Genomic DNA, 19,479 nt, shown 5'->3' with positions numbered 1-19,479 from the left:
AAGACAGGATACTCCACTAGACGGTGCTTGTAGCTCAAAGTATCCTGTAAGCAATGCCAAATGAGTCCAAGAGTACCTTCGCATGGATCTGTGCCGTTGTGACTTAACTACAAATCAGTGTTTACTGAACGAGCTTCTTTTGGTAAGTGGTCAATCACAGAGATATGGTTACTGGCCCACTGCCGAATCTCAAAACCTCCTTCAGCTAAAGAAGAATGTAATTTCATCAGCATGTCCTTGGCCTCTTCAGTAGTTGGAAAACTTTGTAGGCAGTTATCCACATAAAAGGATTGCATGACAGAAGATTGCACATCTTTAAACTCAACAGGAACGCCCTGAAAACATTTCTGGAGTGCATATGTTGCACAACAGGGACTACATGTTGCACCAAAAGGCAAAACCTGCCACTCATAGACATCGACTGAATTGTTCCTTCTCAGATTTCGCCACAAGAAACGTAGCAAAAGAGAATCAGAAGACAAAAGGCTGACTTGATGAAACATGGATTTAATGTCTCCACTTATAGCAACTTGATGTTCTCTAAATCGAAGTAAAACTCAGATCAAGGAAGGGCCCTGTACCGGTCCAGGTAACAGATAGGCATTCAAACTCTCACCTTGATACTGATAGGAACAATTAAATACCACACGATGCTTGCCATTATGTTCCACCAGATGGTAAAGAATGTACCAAGATTCATCACCGAGGTCAATCTCATTTAACTTCAGTTTCTTTACACATCCAGCTTCAATCAGTTTCTGAATCTCCTGCTCATAAATAGCTGCATGTTTGGGATCCTTTGTCAGCTGTCTCTCTATTCGACGCAAAGCTGGCATCACTGCCTCCGGAGATGCTTTAAGGACAGGAGCATTCTTGATACGAAGTAAAGGAGTCGCATACCTTTTGACTCCATTTATTTCTTCACACTTTGTTTTCTGGTCTAGACACTTGATAACATCCTTATCCTGCTTAGAACGCAGAACATGCTTGGAATTCTGAGAGAAAGGAAGTAAATCAACTTGCCATAACTTCTCCACATTGCTCTGCAACTGATCCATTGAGCGAGAAGCTTGTAAGAAACACTGAGTCGTGGGATTCGTCTTCTCTCCCAAAGATGTTGGTCCCTGTAATGTCCATCCCAGTTGAGTATGCAGTGCTGCTGGACTTCCAGGTGGACCAAAACGTACTCACTCTTTAGAGGTAAGAAGGTGAGGATGATCAGCTCCCACTAGTAACAAAGGTCTAACTTTCTGAAACTCCTCCAGAGGGAGGCCTCTTAGATGTTGGTAGCGTCGCTGAAGGATTTGCACAGGATAAGTCTGTTCAGGTAAATCAATCATTTGAGCAGTAAAGGCACCTTGGATCTGGTATTTACATTGCTTATGAGAAGCTGGAGATATGGAGAAGGAAACTGTTGCACCTTCAATTTTCTCTGTATCTTGCCGAATGGTTCGAAGAACCAATGATTCTGCCGCCCCATGAAGACCTAAACTCTCTGCTGCAGAAGACATGAGCATGCATCTTTCCGAACTATCATCTAAGATGGCGTATGTCTCCAAAGTATTTCCTTTGTGACTCAGAACTACCTTCACAATTTTCAAAAGAACAGAGTTAAGGCCACTTGCTCGGCTCACATAAAATATCCCAGAATCTGGTTTTCGAGCATTTACTTCGTGCAGTACTCCTAAGTGACGATCTTGACACAATGGACATTTTCCTCTTAAGTCACACTTCGATTATCTATGGGCCCAACCACATCTCCAACAACGATTATTGTCAACAATCCATTTCCGTTTGGCTACCATATCACAGCTCTGAAATTCAGGACAATGATTGAGATGATGATTATTACTGGCACAGTATGCACATGATGGTTTAAAGCCCTCCTTCCTGCCCTGCCATTGGATACTTTCTGGGTTTCCAGCTTCAGTGTTCCTTTGAGTGGGATAAACTTCTTGACTCACACCATGAAGGAAAGTAACTGTATGGTATTGGCTTTTGGGAGGCCTTCCATCTTTTACCTGGAACTTCTTCATACCTTTAGATTGTTCAAACACTTGGGTAGCCAGATTCTGACAATCTGCTTCTTCTTCTAACCAAACAGAGAATCCACTAAGTTGTAGGATTGGTCTGGTCGGGTAGTTTTGGCATATCTTGCAAAACTGGCAACCTGATGAGCTGGAAGTTTACTGAGTAACTGATGGAGATGGGATGCACAAGATAACTCTTTTGCTCCTTCTTCATGATCCCAGGATTTAAGCATTCCCACAAGAGCTTGAACTCGTACAGCAAATTCACCAAATCCAGCAGAATACGTTCTCCTGAACGTACAGCAGGTAAGTTCTTAATTGCAGCAATCTCTCGGAGCACCAACTGGGGTTGTTGACCATATATTTTCTGTAGAGCTTTTAAGGCCATAGTATAAGGCTGGGAATGATGGGCATAAGCCAAGGCAAGAAGTTGAGCCGCATCCAACTTCAAATGATCCAGAAGAATATGGTACTTGTATTGCTCAGTCTCCTCTGAGGGTAACAAATTCTTCAAAGCCATATTCAGCATGGCAAACTCTTGGGGGTCATCACTCTTCAAATTAGGGAATGAGAGTCTTTCAATACGGGCAGACCTTGGAGGATGTAGAGCTGGCAGAACTGGATGGGGCACATTTACTGCTGAAGGGATAGGGATATGCTGATCAGGTACCATCATTTGCATTCCATTTGAGGAAAATGTATTTATAGGATTCACATTTCTTTGCTGCCCTGATGGCGCTGATACTCTGGGTGTCAAAGGATTCTGTGGGAACATAGGGGGAGGATTTTCTTGCAGCTGCTCAGCTGTTCTAGTGGTCTGCTGTTCTAAGGAAGTTTGATGTGGATGACCAAGAGAAGCATAAGGATATCCAGCTGATAAATCTCTAGGAGGCAACGTGGCAACTCTGGAAGGAACCCAATTAGATGGAGCATTTTGGCTATGCGATGGATATAACAGTGGATAAGGGTAATCCAGAAGGTATGGAGGCCTTAACCAGCCTCCACTTGGAAAGAAGGTCGGCCAACTTGGAGGCATCCATGGAAGACCGGGCATACAAAATGCATTTGCCTGCATTTGATCAGATGGCATCAGACTTTGATCCCTTCCTACTTGTTGATCACTTGGATAATAACTGGGATTCATTTGATGATTGACTGAAGATAGCCATGGAGGACAATTACATTGTGGCTGGTTTAAGTTGTCACCACTTGCAATGGGACCCATTTAAGGTTGTGACCTGAGGTTTTCTGATCCTAATAGGCACATATGGATCAGAAAGCAGTTAGTGTTGTCTCTCTGCTGGCCCTCTAGTGGTTGCTGTTGAGGAAGTAGACTGAACATACTGAGCTGGGGGCAAACTACTTTGTTCCTGAACCTTTGGTGGTGAAGGAAGCACATTGTCCTGCTTGGAATGATGTTGTCGCATACATTCACTCAACTCCTCCACAATAGAATCTCTAGCATTCACCTCTTGCTGCTTTGCTTGCGTTGGGCTATGAACTGGGGATGCTGGAATAGAACTGCATTCAGAGCTTGTAGAAAATGAAGAACTTCTTTACCTTTGCAGATCTTTCATCATGTGTCCAACATCCAACAACATACCTTTCATTTGTTTAATCTTCTCAGACAAAGATTTCACCTCAATTTGAGTTGCGGTAATAGTAGCTCCTTGTGATGCAACGAAATGACTCAAATCCTCTGGCTGGTTTGAGAATTGTCCAATTGGATGAATTGAAGGATTTGACTGACCCATCAAATAATCTTGGTGCCATTTTGGAGGTTTTATGATCCTAGATGAACGTTTAGGTCTCACACAGTCATCTCCAGTCTCCATTCCAGCAGCCTCTCCGGCTCGAAGGACCTTGAAAAAACTAGCAGGACTTTTAGGCTGATTTAGCTGTTGCTACTGGAATGGTGGTTCCATTAAAACTCATTCAATCATCAATTTGCTTTTCCCAGTTTATTGTGCTTCACAAGTAGGAGTAGACATTTCTAGGTGGTAATTGTTGGTTCATTTTCAACCACACAACAATTCCACACAGAGCTTGAATGCATGAATGAATGAATGAGGAGACGGTCTCTTACATACAAACAGGTTGAGACTGAAGCATGATTAGTTAGTGACAACAGGTGATCTCATCAAGACTCAATCAGCCAATCAGATCACAGCAGAATTTTCTACAATTATAATGTGAGTAAATGTAGCCGTGTAAAATGTAAGGGATGATGCCACCCTTCTAGAACAATGTGCATTTACGTTTCAATTGTAACATATTTAATAGCATGGAATTAAAGTGTGTAATTAGTGTTAGCTCACTATCTTAGCCTTTTTCAGTGCATTAGTTGAGGTAATCTGATAATATTAGTGATTCTCATTTCTCAAAACACTAACATTGGTACCGTTTTGAAGAGAAATTGGGTATTTTATTTAATCTCTCTATTTAACCCATCTCTTGGTGTGTGATACTGAACTATCATATGAGTTTCTAAAAGTTTTTGAATTCTTTGCACAGTTATGAATATTGATATTTTATGTGCAACAATAGCATGCTCAGGCCCAGTGGCTTTTCGCCTAATTTTAAAGGGGGGGTTGACTGCTTTTTTTCTTTGCATGATTGTGTTTATGGGGTGCAATATAACATGTATTCGTGGTTTTTCGTTTTTAAAAAGTCTTATTTTTCATAAACTTCACGTTTATTGTCAGCCGCGCTCTCCTCTGTCCTCGAACGAGCAGTTGACTTCCTGAGTCTATGAAACCACTCCCTCAGAAACACGTCGTGGGCTCAGATTGGTTAGCTTGGCCCGGTGTGTTGTGATTGGCTAAACTGTCGCTTACATCAGTGGTTCTCAAACTTTTTAGCCAGCGACCCCTAAACTAACATCAAGGAGATCTTGCGACCCACACAGCATACACAAACAATAAACAAACAAAAAAGTGGTTTTAAATCCACTTCCTATGGACCTTGAATAAAACATAAAAAAGGTATCATGCAATTCTTATAACTTTCACTGCAAGTTTATTTTCCACAATTATGAGAAAACAAGTCAGAATGTACACTCAATTTGTAGATAAAAAAAATCGCAATTATCAAATGTTTTCTTATGTGGCTGAAATTTGTGCTTCCATAACTTCAGCTTTACTGTACCTTTCAGTGGGATGGGTGCACTTGTTTTTCGGTGCACAAAAGATTAATCTGTGGCCTGATGTTGGATACGGCTACTCGCAGATCGTCCTCAACATCAAGACGTGATCTGTATTTATTTTTCATGTATGTGACAGCGGAAAAACTCTTCTCGCACAAATACGTAGATCCAAACGGAAGCAGTACATCCATAGCCACATCGGATAACTCTCTGTATTCTTCTGCCACTGCGATCCAAAATTCAGGTAGTGTGGAATTGGAAAATAAAGTTTTAAATGTCCGATCACTGGACAGCTCCAGCAAAGCATCTTCCAGTTTTGTGGGGAGATTAGTCCTAGTTTCAGTGAATGGTTGTCGTATCCAGTCATACAGTTCTGGTTGCGTCTCTTTTGGAAAATACTTCTGGAATTGTTCCAAAAGGCAGTGGAGATGACCAGTGATGTGTGTTTTCAAGTTCCCGAGACTCAGTCCATTCTCCTCCAGACGTTCATCCAGCTCAGGAAACATCTCCACATTACCTTGTTCAACTCGCTCAGCCCATCTTTCCAGCTTTTTCACAAATGCATCAATTTTCTCATTCATTGTCAAGATGTTTGTGTTTGGACCTTGTAATGAAAGATTAAGCATGTTAAGCCTTTCAAATATACAGGCCAAATAAGCAAGTTTTGATAACCAATCTGGATCTTTCAGGTGGTGCGCGAATTCAGATTTAGATTCTTTCAACAACGAGTGCACTTCGTCACGCAGTTCGTAAAGCCGGCCGAGTGCCTTCCCGCGAGATAACCACCGGACTTCGGTATGAAACAGTAGCGCTTCGTGCTGCGAGCCCATCTCATTGCAAAGGGTGGCTAGCAGTCTACTGGTTACTGGACGTGACTTTATGTGATTTACAATTTTTATTGCACTTTTGAGAACACTGTTAAGCTCACTGCCAAGTGCTTTGCTAGCAAGAGACTCACGGTGAATGATGCAGTGCGTAAACTTAACATGAGGAGCCACTTCTAAAACCTTTGCCTTCAGTCCCTTATTTTTACCTACCATTGCACCTGCACCATCAGTACATACGCCAACAGTTATCCCATGAAAGTTGCATCTCTTTTAGTCTGGTGTCCAGCTTGTTGAAAATGTCACTGCCCGTACAAGTCCCCTCCAGCACCGAGCAGAAAAGCATTTCCTCGTGCAGTTTTCCATCAAATGTGTATCTGATGAATGCCAGCAACTGAGCAGAATTAGACACATCTGTAGATTCGTCGAGCTGTAACGCATATTTCTTTCCATTTAACCTATTAATCAATTGACTCTTTATGTCTTTTGAAATATCATGAATACGGCGAGCAATCGTGTCATTCGACAATGGGACAGTCATAAGCTCACTTGCAATTTTCTCGCCATGCATGGCCCGACACATAGCCACAGCTGCGGGCTTAATCAAGGTTTCACCGATCGAGTGTGGCTTTTTGGACTGTGCTATCAGGTATGCCACCTCATAAGATGCCTTCAGAGCATTAGCGGTAATTTGGGTTTGTTGTGCGAGTGTGCGTTTTTGATTCTGTAATTCCTTCTCTTTTCTGCGAAAAAAGTCTATAGGTTTTTCAACACAAGCAGGGTGTCTTGTCTCCAAATGTCTCTGCATTTTTCCTGGCTTCATACTTTCATGGGCAAGCACTTCTGAACAGATTACACACTGAGGATGGTCCACGTCGTTGACAGTAGAGCAAGTGAATCCATACTTTATGAATTCCTCTTGATATTTCCGACGTTTCCTACATTGGTCAGAAGGGGTCTTGCTCTTGTGTTTAGTAGATGTACACGGTTCAGATGACTCAGGCAGACTGTCCACAATTTCCTCAACTTTTTTAACCTTGCGAATTACAAATTTATCCATTCTTGAAGTTGCAGTTTCCACGTGCAGTTGCGTGCGCTATTGATAACAAGCGATCAGTCGCCACACGGTGACGTCATATCTTCGAGTCAAGAAATATATATATATTTTTTTAATTGAAACCTAATCACTTCAGTCTTTAAAAATAAGAAAATATTAAGAAAAAATTAGTTGTACTATTAATTTTTCAGTATTGAAAAATATTTATTGTAATCTGAAAATAAATAAATTTTTCAAACCAACTCGCGACCCATTGAAATCATTCCGCGACCCCCCGAGGGGTCGCGACCCCCAGTTTGAGAACCACTGGCTTACATTGTCCGGAAAGTTAACGCCCATTACCTTTACGGGCGAAATGGGAACGTCATGAGCTCCGGTCCAGATGTAAATATGCGAAACAGATTGCAATCGTCTCAAACAGTGGAGTAGTGAGATGTATCAGACAGACAATGCAGAGGTATATGGCTGAAGTACTGGAGGTTAATGGACTCGGAGTCCGATCACTCTTAATTTGATAATTCTGAATCTGATCGGGACGAAGTAGTCAGTGAGAGAGATGCACATGTTGTCACAGAAAGTTCTAGCCATGGACGTGCCGCAGATAGATCGTATAATATTATGACACTATAATATGTATGTGTGTGTGCAGGCATTTATGTGTGGCTGTCTAAATATGAAGGTGTAATTGTCAAATTATTTCTCTCTTTGTGCACATTTACCACATTGTAATATGTATTTGTGTGTGTGTGTGTGTGTGTCTAGGCCTTTTTATTGTAATTCCAATTATTCATTATTCACAGGTAGAACACAGAGAGGCAAAGGGCAGAAGTTTTATTGCAAAAGTTACATTTCCCTTACATCCTGGGAAATTTTATATATTTTACATTTATTTTATGTTTTTAATTTATTTTGGAAAGTTTTATATATGAAGGAAACAACATCTGAATGTATTCTGCTTTTAAATGCACTTGTTTGATAAAAATACCTTTTTCTCAGTTTTTTGTCCAAAATGTTGTGTTTTTGACAAAACCTACCTCTGTTCAAGAGGCAATAAAAAAAAGAACAGATGAAGATAAAATAAAAACGTTTTTTTTGCCTAAAAGCAGAGGCTCAGATCTTTATTTTTATATATATCATCTTCATATATTCATGGAAGAAAATATTCAGCGGGGCATTCAAATTTAGCGAAAATCGTCAAAAACCCTGGCAGTGGCTGGCAACTTTTTTTTAAAACGCTGGCGGGGAAAGAGTTAATGATAATTTGCTACATTTTTTAACTTTATACACGTTTGTTTAACACAATAGCATCTGACTGGCAACAATAGCAACTGACTGGCTACTAATGTCATACTCAAACAGCGGTGGCAAGTTTACGTTCTTGATCAAATCAAAAATAACGTCATAAAACATATATACATGAAAAATACATTTACAACATTAGCACTTATACAAAATTCATGATTGTACGCGTCTGTCGTAGACACAAAATAGCATTACTGATAGCCTAGTGGCAATAAAGCTAGTGCTGGCATTTGAAAAAAACTAAAACACAAGGCAACGTCTGGAATTATACATGCAAATACATTTAAAATGGTTAAGTCTTAGCCTACTTACAGGTTGTGGCCCACCAACTGCTGCCTCTGCTTTTAAAGTCGAAACTGCTTCATGTTTATGTAACAGTTTCTTGTTGAATACGGTGTTGAACTCGTGGAGATTCTGGAAGCTGTCTTCCGTAAAATGCGCAGCTGTGACGATCACCAGTTGGAGTGCCCCAGAGAATCACCAGAGGGCACTCCACATCAGAACTGATCACTTCACCAGAACTCCGTTTCCCATAATGCCTCATCCCTGTGACTGATTACACACACACCTGCACCTCATTTCAGACTGCCTATATAAGCCACACTCAAACAAGGACTCCTTGCGAAGTATTGCATTGCCACGGCTTGTAATTTCTAAGCGTTTATTCTGTTTCTTGTTTCGCTGGTTTTGATCCTGGTTTGTTTCCTGACTTCTGCCTGTTTGCTGCCTGCCCCGATCTTCTGCCTGTTAACTGACGATTCTCTGTGCTCACTCTCTGGATACCCTGTTTTGCCGCTCTCTGACCCTTGCCTGTTCAACTACTCTCTATTAAAGCTGCACTTGGATCCTATCTCGTCTTCAGCCTTGTAACAGAATACTTCACCACACAAAGATCCAGCGGCTTTCCCTGTGGATACCAGCCATGGACACAGCAGCCCAAATTCTGTGTCTCCGTCAGGGGAATCGTTTGATTGAGGAGTACGTAGAAGATTTTATCAAGCTAGCACCTTTCACCTCTATGAGCCAGGACTGCCTGATGATCTTGTTCCGAGGAGGGCTATCAGAACCGCTCAGTTCATTCATGCCCTTGCATGAGCCTAATGGGACATTAGAGAGCTATATTGAACTGGCCCTTCTGTTAAGTGGCTCAGTGTATACGGTGGGTATGGTAGATGAGGAACTCCGTGAACCCACAGTATCCCCACGGACCGAGTTTCTTCACATCACACCCACCAACCCAGCCATCGGATCGGTCTATGGCCATCTAGGACTTGTTTCCAGCGTGGCTGACCCCCCGCTAATGTCAGCTCGTGCTACCAAGAGAACCATCGCTCACTTCAGCCACGTCTCAGCAGAGCTTCCAGAAGAGCCTCGCCACATCTCAGCAGAGCTTCCAGAAGAGCCTCGCCACGTCTCAGCAGAGCCTCGCCACGTCTCAGCAGAGCTTCCAGAGCCTCACCATGTCCAGCCAGAGCCCGTCCAGCCAGAGCCCGTCCAGTCAGAGCCCGTCCAGCCAGAGACGCTTCACATCACTTCTGCCGAGCCAGAGACGCTCCACATCACTTCTGCCGAGCCAGAGACGCTCCACGTCACTTCTGCCGAGCCAGAGGCGCTCCACGTCACTTCTGCCGAGCCAGAGGCGCTCCACGTCAGCCCTGCCGAGCCTGCGCTCACCGTCAGCCCTGCCGTCCAACTCCGCCCTGGCCTTCGCCTGCACAGCCTGCTCCGCCCAGGTTGCCTGCACAGACTGCTCCGCTCTGATCGCCTGCTCAGCCTGCTCCGCTCTGGTCGCCTGCTCAGCCTGATGCGCTCTGGTCGCCTGCTCCTCTTCTGCTCCACGGACCTGGCCCTCCATCCCACCCCCAGATCCGCCTTCGCTCCACCGCCCACCTGGACAGTTTGACCTGACAGCTCACCGTCAGCCCTGCTGAGCCTGCGCTCACCGTCAGCCCTGCCGAGCCTGCGCTCACCGTCAGCCCTGCCGAGCCTGCGCTCACCGTCAGCCCTGCCGAGCCTGCGCTCACCGTCAGCCCTGCCGAGCCTGAGACGCTTCACGTCACTCCTTCAGAGCCAGTGTCTAAGGACAAGATGGCCGCCTCAGAGCCATTGTCTAAGGACAAGATGGCCGCCTCCGAGCCAATGTCTAAAGACAAGATGGCCGCCTCCAAGCCAGTGTCTTCGGACAAGATGGCTGCCTCCAAGCCAGTGTCTTCAGACAATATGGCCGCATCTAAGCTGGTGTCTGTTCCTAAGCCTGATCCAGTGTCTGTTCCTGTGTCTGCTTCTGTTTCTGAGCAGGTATCAGTTCCTAGTCCTAAACCAGGGTCTGTTCCAGAACAACCGATGAATGTTCCTGAGTGGATGCCTGCTCCTGTTTCATGGCCGCCTGAGGGGTCTTCACCGCCGTGGCCGCCTGAGGGGTCTTCACCGCCGTGGCCGCCCGAGGGGTCTTCACCGCCGTGGCCGCCCGAGGGGTCTTCACCGCCGTGGCCGCCCGAGGGGTCTTCACCGCCGTGGCCGCCCGAGGGGTCTTCACCGCCGTGGCCGCCCGAGGGGTCTTCACCGCCGTGGCCGCCCAAGGGGTCTGCACCGCCGTGGCCGCCTGAGGGGTCTTCACCGCCGTGCCCGCCTGAGGGGTCTTCACCGCCATGGCCGCCTGAGGGTCCCACAGTTCCGCCCTGGCCACGTCCACAGCCTGCTCTGCCCTGGCCATGCCCACAGTTTGCTTCGCCTTGGACACCCGAGGGTCTGACAGCTCCGCCCTGGCCTTCGCCTCGTCCAACTCCGCCCTGGCCTTCGCCTGCACAGCCTGCTCCGCCCAGGTCGCCTGCACAGACTGCTCCGCTCTGGTCGCCTGCTCAGCCTGCTCCGCTCTGGTCACCTGCTCAGCCTGATATGCTCTGGTCGCCTGCTCCTCTTCTGCTCCACGGACCTGGCCCTCCATCCCACCCCCAGATCCGCCTTCGCTCCACCGCCCACCTGGACAGTTTTGTTTGTTTTGAGCGTCTGGAAGCCGCTCTTTGGGGTGGGGCTATGTGACGATCACCAGTTGGAGTGCCCCAGAGAATCACCAGAGGGCACTCCACATCAGAACTGATCACTTCACCAGAACTCCGTTTCCCATAATGCCTCATCCCTGTGACTGATTACACACACACCTGCACCTCATTTCGGAGGGGTCTTCACCGCCGTGGCCGCCCGAGGGGTCTTCACCGCCGTGGCCGCCCGAGGGGTCTTCACCGCCGTGGCCGCCCGAGGGGTCTTCACCGCCGTGGCCGCCCAAGGGGTCTGCACCGCCGTGGCCGCCTGAGGGGTCTTCACCGCCGTGGCCGCCTGAGGGGTCTTCACCGCCATGGCCGCCTGAGGGTCCCACAGTTCCGCCCTGGCCACGTCCACAGCCTGCTCTGCCCTGGCCATGCCCACAGTTTGCTTCGCCTTGGACACCCGAGGGTCCGACAGCTCCGCCCTGGCCTTCGCCTCGTCCAACTCCGCCCTGGCCTTCGCCTGCACAGCCTGCTCCGCCCAGGTCGCCTGCACAGACTGCTCCGCTCTGGTCGCCTGCTCAGCCTGCTCCGCTCTGGTCGCCTGCTCAGCCTGATATGCTCTGGTCGCCTGCTCCTCTTCTGCTCCACGGACCTGGCCCTCCATCCCACCCCCAGATCCGCCTTCGCTCCACCGCCCACCTGGACAGTTTTGTTTGTTTTGAGCGTCTGGAAGCCGCTCTTTGGGGTGGGGCTATGTGACGATCACCAGTTGGAGTGCCCCAGAGAATCACCAGAGGGCACTCCACATCAGAACTGATCACTTCACCAGAACTCCGTTTCCCATAATGCCTCATCCCTGTGACTGATTACACACACACCTGCACCTCATTTCAGACTGCCTATATAAGCCACACTCAAACAAGGACTCCTTGCGAAGTATTGCATTGCCACGGCTTGTAATTTCTGAGCGTTTATTCTGTTTCTTGTTTCTCTGGTTTTGATCCTGGTTTGTTTCCTGACTTCTGCCTGTTTGCTGCCTGCCCCGATCTTCTGCCTGTGGTTAACTGACGATTCTCTGTGCTCACTCTCTGGATACCCTGTTTTGCCGCTCTCTGACCCTTGCCTGTTCAACTACTCTCTATTAAAGCTGCACTTGGATCCTATCTCGTCTCCAGCCTTGTAACAGCAGCACAGTGAGCTAGATTACGATCGTCATTTTCAGGAACATAATCAAACATAAATTGTATCCATTGTTGACGAAGTACAGCGTCCGTGGGAAGTTCGAAGACATAAGACCTGACAGCTGGGTGAACAACTCACTCGACGAGCTGGAGCTGCTGAAATATGCGCATGCCCTTTTCTGCATATTCCGGAGGGAGTGGTTGATGCAAATGTGTGGGTTAGTGACGTACCATAACCCAGCTTGTAGTCCCAATCCAGTCGTTTTTGTAGGCAATATACTTCCTGATTTTTAAAAGACCATATCTCTGCTTACACTGAACTTTCAGCGCTGCAACTTTGCAGATACTGTTCATGCACCAACAGCAACATTACACACTATTTAAAATGAAAAAAGTGAAATTGCAGTCAACCCCCCTTTAAATGCTTTCCCCCCAAATAATATGATTTAAATGGTGATGAGTGTACTGATTTGATGCATTTTAAAAAGATGGATGATAGATATTCTTCAATCTTTTTTACAAAGAACAAAATATAATGTGAATTACAGTATGTGAAATTTTTGTTTTAATTTATAAATAGTAGTGCACAATGTTTATTATAAGGGGTAGAGTCCGCACCTCAGTACTCAATACTCATGAGTACTTTTAAATAAGCTACTTTTTTACTCTTACTCAAGTAGTTTTTTGGACAAGTACTTTTTACTCTACTCACACTAACTTTTTTGGAATGTAATGGTACTTTTACTTGAGTATGTTTTTTCAGTACTCTTTCCACCACTGCTAATATGTTGATTTTTTTTTTTAATGAAAAGAGGCAGAGTGGTGTTTTATAATATTTTTATAAAATTATTTCGTTTTATTGTTGATGAAAAGAGGCAGATTTGTAGCATATTTCGTTTTATTGTTGCCTAAAATATAAATAAAGAGATAACCGGAGTAGCCAGAGCGTGCTGAGTGTACGCTGAAGTACGATCTGTTCCATTTGCAGAAGAACCGGACTTGCGTCCTCTCGTCCTCGGAAGTTCGTTCTCTGGAGTCGAACTTGGCAAGTCCGAACTACCAAGGACACAAGTCCGAAGTTTGCGTACTTGGTATTATTGTTGCAGCCTGTTAATAAAGCAGCTCAGTGAACGCTCAAAGCATTCTCAAGGTCGGACATCCGGGACTTTTACTCCTGTGCGCGCATAGCAACGCGGCGAAGGGTAAAACAAACAAGCCCCCGCCATTAAGCTACACGAAAGCGGAAGATGAATAAGCGTCTAAAATGAATCTAAATAGAAATGTAGTCTCAAATGAATGGACAAATTGAGGGACAAATCAAAGAATAACAAAATAATACCACTGCAGGGATTGCCACTCAATTTTCTTCTATGTTATGACATTGCTATGCATAATGGTCGGCAGCTCTACACCGATAAGCAACAATAAAATGCACTATTTTTGTGGGGAAAAAGATAGACTACATTTATGCAGTTAGCCTTTTTTGGCTTTTTTGAATGAACTGTGTCCCTCACTGACATTGTTGTAGCTACAAGTTGTGCCACTGACAGACTGAGCTCATTACAGCAACGCCACTTTGTAACACAGTGCTTTTGAATGAACATTTTTTTTTAAAGAATAAAAAAATCGATAACATAGTTAATATGTAATCGATGCTTGATTGGTATTTAAACATGACTGCAAGTGTAGGACACATGGTATACACATGGTGTTCAGGGGATTTGATGAGGTGGGCCATGCTTTTGGGTTGTTCTACCAAGACTCAGCTGGATGCCGATAGGGACAAGATTGTAATGTTAAACCTACAAGCGACAGCTTTCTGTGGTACCTGGTCAATGCAGGCGCTAGAAGACTGTCTATATATTGATACGACATTATGTAATAACAGAAGAAGAAGATATAAATTCATATAGCTGCTAGCGCCTTTCACAGACATGTAACGTTAGCAAGTCACAAAGCCTTTTTTTTACATGAGTGTTTCATTATTCACTTCTCACCACCGACATACATCCGCATACGCAAATATCATTCATTATTAATACAAAGTAGTCCGTTAGTATCCATAACTGACATAATCCACAGCAAAACTTCTGAAAATAGATACCTTTTTGATTTGCCCCAGGCATTGACTTCGGTTTGTTTTACCCTTTGTGGCCGGTTGCTATGCAGGTCACATGATTAGTGACGTAACGCCAACCAAGAGAATAGGTCTTTATTTGTAAAAGAACCAACATGATGTCAGAAGTGGCTGTGCTTTGAGAAAGAAGTCAGCTTTGCGCCCGGCTAGTTGTTATGAACGAGGACGAACAAGAGAGAGGTGCCTCAGCAGCGCGAGCAGCCGCGGCGGCGGGTCCTGTAATGGCGGCGGCAACCTTCACCATCAATCCACCGGAGCCGTTTGATTTTGCAAAGCCTCAAGAGTGGGAAAGGTGGAGTAGACGGTTCAAGCGTTTTAGACTGGCAAGTAACCTGAATTAACCTGGCCCTAGCCAGATGAATGTCGTTTCGCTTAGCTCCGCCTAGCTTCACTCACATCCATCTGGAACCTCTTCCATTGAGAGTGATTTCTCCAACCAACTTTATGGCTTAGTCAATCAGGACGCAGGGCGGGAGTTTCATAGATGTGACGTAGTGGAGAAGCGACCGTGAGACTGTTTTGATTCAGACAACAATGGCGGCTCGCATCGAGGAAGCAAGCGTTAACATTGATGCTGCTATTTCATCCGTGTTGTCCAATCTACCTAATATTGTTTCATTAAAAGAACATCAGAGAACGGCTCTGAAGGCTTTTGTTGGTGGAAACGATGTTTTCGCCCTTCTCCCGACCGGATTTGGCAAGCGTCGCTTTTTCCTGCGTCGCTCTCATCAGCGTCACGGGTTGGCTTCGGTGTGAGTGGTTGAAATAGCACGTCGATAAAGATGACAGACAAGTGGCTTGTCCAATCATATGCAAGGATTTTTGATAAGGCCCAGCCTTCTGAAACGCCATTTCAATGGATCGGTTCCAGATGGATGAGTGGAGCTAGGCGGAGCGAAATTCATCTGGCTAGGGCCAGATTAAACCTGAATAGCTCCTCGGAAGCAAACCAAGTCAATACTCTGGTTTATTCTATGGGAGACGAGGCTGACGACGTGCTAAGGGGGCTCGAGCTAACAACCATGCATCGTCAGCAATACAATGCAGTCAAAACAGACATTTTGTCCCAAGAAAGAATGTGATTTACGAGAGGGCAAAATTCAATAAGAGAGTACAACAGACATCAGAACCTGTGGACACATTTATTACAGCTCTTTATGCACTAGCAGAAAACTGTGAGTACTTCATGATGATCTTTTGAGAGATGGGCTTGTAGTGGGTCTTAAAGATTCGTCTCTGTCAGAAAGAATGCAGCTTGACAAAGATACCCTATCTTAAGATAAAGATATCCCTATCTTACCCTAGCTAAAGCTATCACTATGGCAAGACAATCTGAAGAAATAAAGAGACAGCAAACCTACCTGAGAGGTGAAGTTATCACTAGCAAAACAGCGATGGATGCAGTACAAGTTAGAAAAGCCAAGCTGAACAAGTTCAAAACCAAAGAGCAAAAACAGTTTATGTCTCTGAAGTTTCAGCAGACCAAACATGACAGCAAAGCATGTTCCAAGTGTGGCAAAGCACCCGCACACGCAGCAGTACAATGCCCAGCAAAAAATGCTGTATGCCATAACTGTGGAAAACGTGGTCACTAGGGGTGGAGCCGAATCCGAATACGGTATTCGGAAAGGTACAAATAATGTGTTTTTTACGAATACTTATTCCGAACAAATACTTAAAAAAATATTTGTATTCGGGAACAAGAAATACTTTATATCAAAAAGCTGCGTTCCTCACGAGACGCGAGTTGAGTGACTTGAGTCAGTGCGCGAGTTGAGTGAGTGACGTTCAGGAAGAGGTGACTGACACAGGCTGCTCCACACAGCAACAGAGAGGGCTCGGCTGAGCGAAAAAAAAAAAACACTTAACTGCATCACTATTTTTGTTTAATAGATGTTTGTACCTTAACTATGTTCCGGTGGCAGTTTATAACTTTTGGGAAGCGGAGTTTGATCGGGAGTATATTCCATTATTGACGTCTGCAGACGGGTGCTTTCATGTTCGCTCTGTTTACGTAGCTCTGTTAGCTCGGTAACGGTATTTGTTTCATGGCTTGATTGAATTCCAATGTAGAATGCGGTCTGTTATTATAACAGGCCGCTGCTTATAAGTATAACACACCGTTGCTATGAAAAACAGAGCGTTGCCATGGATTCTAAACGTAGAGACAGAACGGACTATTTTTCTTTTTTAGCGGGAGCGATACAATCGTTTTTTAAATCAATAAACTCCTTTTTATATCCATATTTTGAGTCAAATTATTGATTTATTTGGTAGGTAGCCATGTAATAAGCGGGGTAATGTAGAGCGAGGCGTAGTTATAGCGAAAACCCTTCAGGCTTCGCGTCGGGCTCATAATCAACCTCCTCACTATAAATTATCCATATAACTTATTCTGTGTCTGCACAGCGTCCTCCACCGTGGTGTTGGGGTTCATAATGTTCACAATTGTATTTTATTAGTTGTTGGTTTAACCATGGTTCATGAGGTAATGGCTGACTGTTATTTTCTTTTCAACTTTTCTTGTTACATGTTCATTGCTGGATTTATAGAAAAAATCAACCAATATTGCATATCCATAATTATTATAATGGATATAATTAAAGAATCCATACACTATAAAGTAGGCCTATTTTTAAAGATTTTTATGCCTATTTTGAATTTTACTCGAATACAAATACAAATACAAATACTTTTCCTCCCTGAACAAATACAAATACAAATACAAATAGCGGCTGCTTTGCACACCCCTAGTGGTCACTATGGTAGAGTTTGTAAGTCCAGCACATCGGTGAACGAGGTTTCGGACAGTGCAGCTGGACTTTTTCTGGGTGAGGTGGATTTTGGAGAAGAACCATGGCTGGCGGACATAAATGTGGGCGGACATAAGGTGACCTTCAAGTTAGACTCCGGAGCAGATGTGTCCGCTATTTCTGAACAAACATTTGTGAGCTCCAAACTCAAAGACAAAACATTGGACAAGGCAGACAAGGCAGAAAGACCACCTTATGGACCGGGTGTGTCACGGGTGTATGAAGGAGGACTCAAATGCAGAATTAACAGATTTAACAGTGTTATTAGATTTATTGACAGACAGCAGACAGATGACAGGATGTGGTGGGAGAGGTGAACAGTCCAGACAATAGGCAAGGATGACACAAAGACAAAAGTTGAAGCTAGCCGAGCTGCCGTTGATAACTGCACAAGATGTCTGTAGGCTGGAGAGTAGCAATGGCAGAGTAGAATGAGACCTGAGAATACCACCAGTAGCCACACGGAAACTTCAAGTACAACAGCAAGGCACACAGGGATCTCAGGCTCAGCACCAGGCTCCCCCCTTATGAAAATTAACCATGGTTTTTTGTAGTAACTATGGTTTTTTTTGTAGTAACCATGGTTTAACTATGGGTTTTGTAGTAAAGCCATAGTAACTACAAAATGAACCATAGTTTAACTATGGTTTTGGTAGTAAAACCATAGTAACTACAAAATGAATCATAGTTTAACTATGGTTTTTGTAGTAAAACCATAGTAACTACAAACAAACCATGGTTTTTACTACAATAACCTTGGTTTAAGCATGGTTTTTGTAGTAAAACCATAGTAACTATAAAATGAACCTTGGTTTTTGTAGTAAAACCATAGTAACCATAAAATGAACCATAGTTTTTGTAGTAAAATACAGTAACCATGATATATAATATAGTTTTGTATAAGAAAACCATGCTCTTAATAGAATAATCTTAATGTCATAAATAATTGTATTATTATAGTTATATATATATATATATATATATATATATATATATATATATATACGTATATATATAGTACATGTGTGTCTATATTTAAATGAACTGCTTTAAGCGTGGCTTCATATATGATTTACTATCATATATTAATTATATTAACTAACTATTATAATAAGATTATTTATCTTAGTAAAACCATTCTTCATTTTGTAGTTGGTAAAAAAAGACTATAGAAGTGAATGGGTCATAGCACAATGAGTTTTAAGATCATGATTTAAAATGTTATAACTCTAGGGGGCGGTTTCCCGGACAGAGATTAAGCCTAGTCCTAGAATAAAATGGCCCTTTAAACCTGATTAACAGAAATCTGCTTTCTATGTCATGGCTTTAAATAGTCCTAGATTTAGTTTAGTCCAGAGTTAAATTAGCCGATTTCCTGGAGGAAGACTACAGTTACTCCAGGACTAAATTGAGTCTTAAATTAAACCTACCAGGAGGCAGGTTTAACTTCAGATTAACTTTGTGCTTCAAAGAAGACACCTGGGGTGTATTCCAGAAAGCAGGTTATGTGACTTACCCAGGTAAGTTTAGGAGTAAGTAAGAGGATAACCTCTGCTTTCGGTTCCAAAAACGGAGGTAACTTTCGGGTTATGTAAGTAACCATAGCAACTGACTCTCTGAGGATAACCTGCTTCAGAGAGTTTCAGTTTCAAAGAGGTGACGGAGCATGGCGTATCCTTTTGAAGATGTGGAATGCACTGATAATACGGATTAAAATAAAATATATATATATAAAATAGAGTGGCGGGTTTGCCCATTTTATGATATTCTATGGCAGACCATTTACTTAATCTATTCATGCTAGTTACAGTCACAATCATTTTAAATGTTTCTAATTAGATAACTTTCAATTTCAGGGTTCCCAAATGTGATTTGGTGCATTGATGGAACCCACATTCATGCATTAAAAAAGGTCCTTCAGTCAATGGAGACTATGTTAATAGGAAGTCAATCCATCATGTGCGGTGACAATAGATTTTTTTGGGTGCTAAATGTTTGGGTGTTTA

At 43.8% G+C, this 19,479-nt stretch overlaps 1 protein-coding gene across 1 annotated transcript; it reads right to left on the bottom strand.

Moving 5' to 3' along the window:
* Positions 1-6,228: 6,228 nt before the first annotated feature.
* Positions 6,229-7,059, bottom strand: LOC148978550 (zinc finger BED domain-containing protein 5-like). Its single transcript, XM_089132814.1, has one exon. The coding sequence runs from the start codon at positions 7,057-7,059 to the stop codon at positions 6,229-6,231; it is 831 nt and encodes a 276-aa protein (XP_088988940.1).
* Positions 7,060-19,479: the final 12,420 nt, after the last annotated feature.

This window comes from Pimephales promelas, chromosome 6 (genome assembly GCF_988280905.1).
Source record: "Pimephales promelas chromosome 6, fPimPro1.hap1.1, whole genome shotgun sequence".
In the NCBI taxonomy this organism is placed as follows: domain Eukaryota; kingdom Metazoa; phylum Chordata; class Actinopteri; order Cypriniformes; family Leuciscidae; genus Pimephales; species Pimephales promelas.
This window is presented reverse-complemented; position numbering and strand designations above follow the sequence as displayed.

Coding starts and splice junctions, on each gene's coding strand:
- LOC148978550 (XM_089132814.1), bottom strand. CDS start 7,059: ATGGATAAATTTGTAATTCGCAAGGTTAAAAAAGTTGAGGAAATTGTG.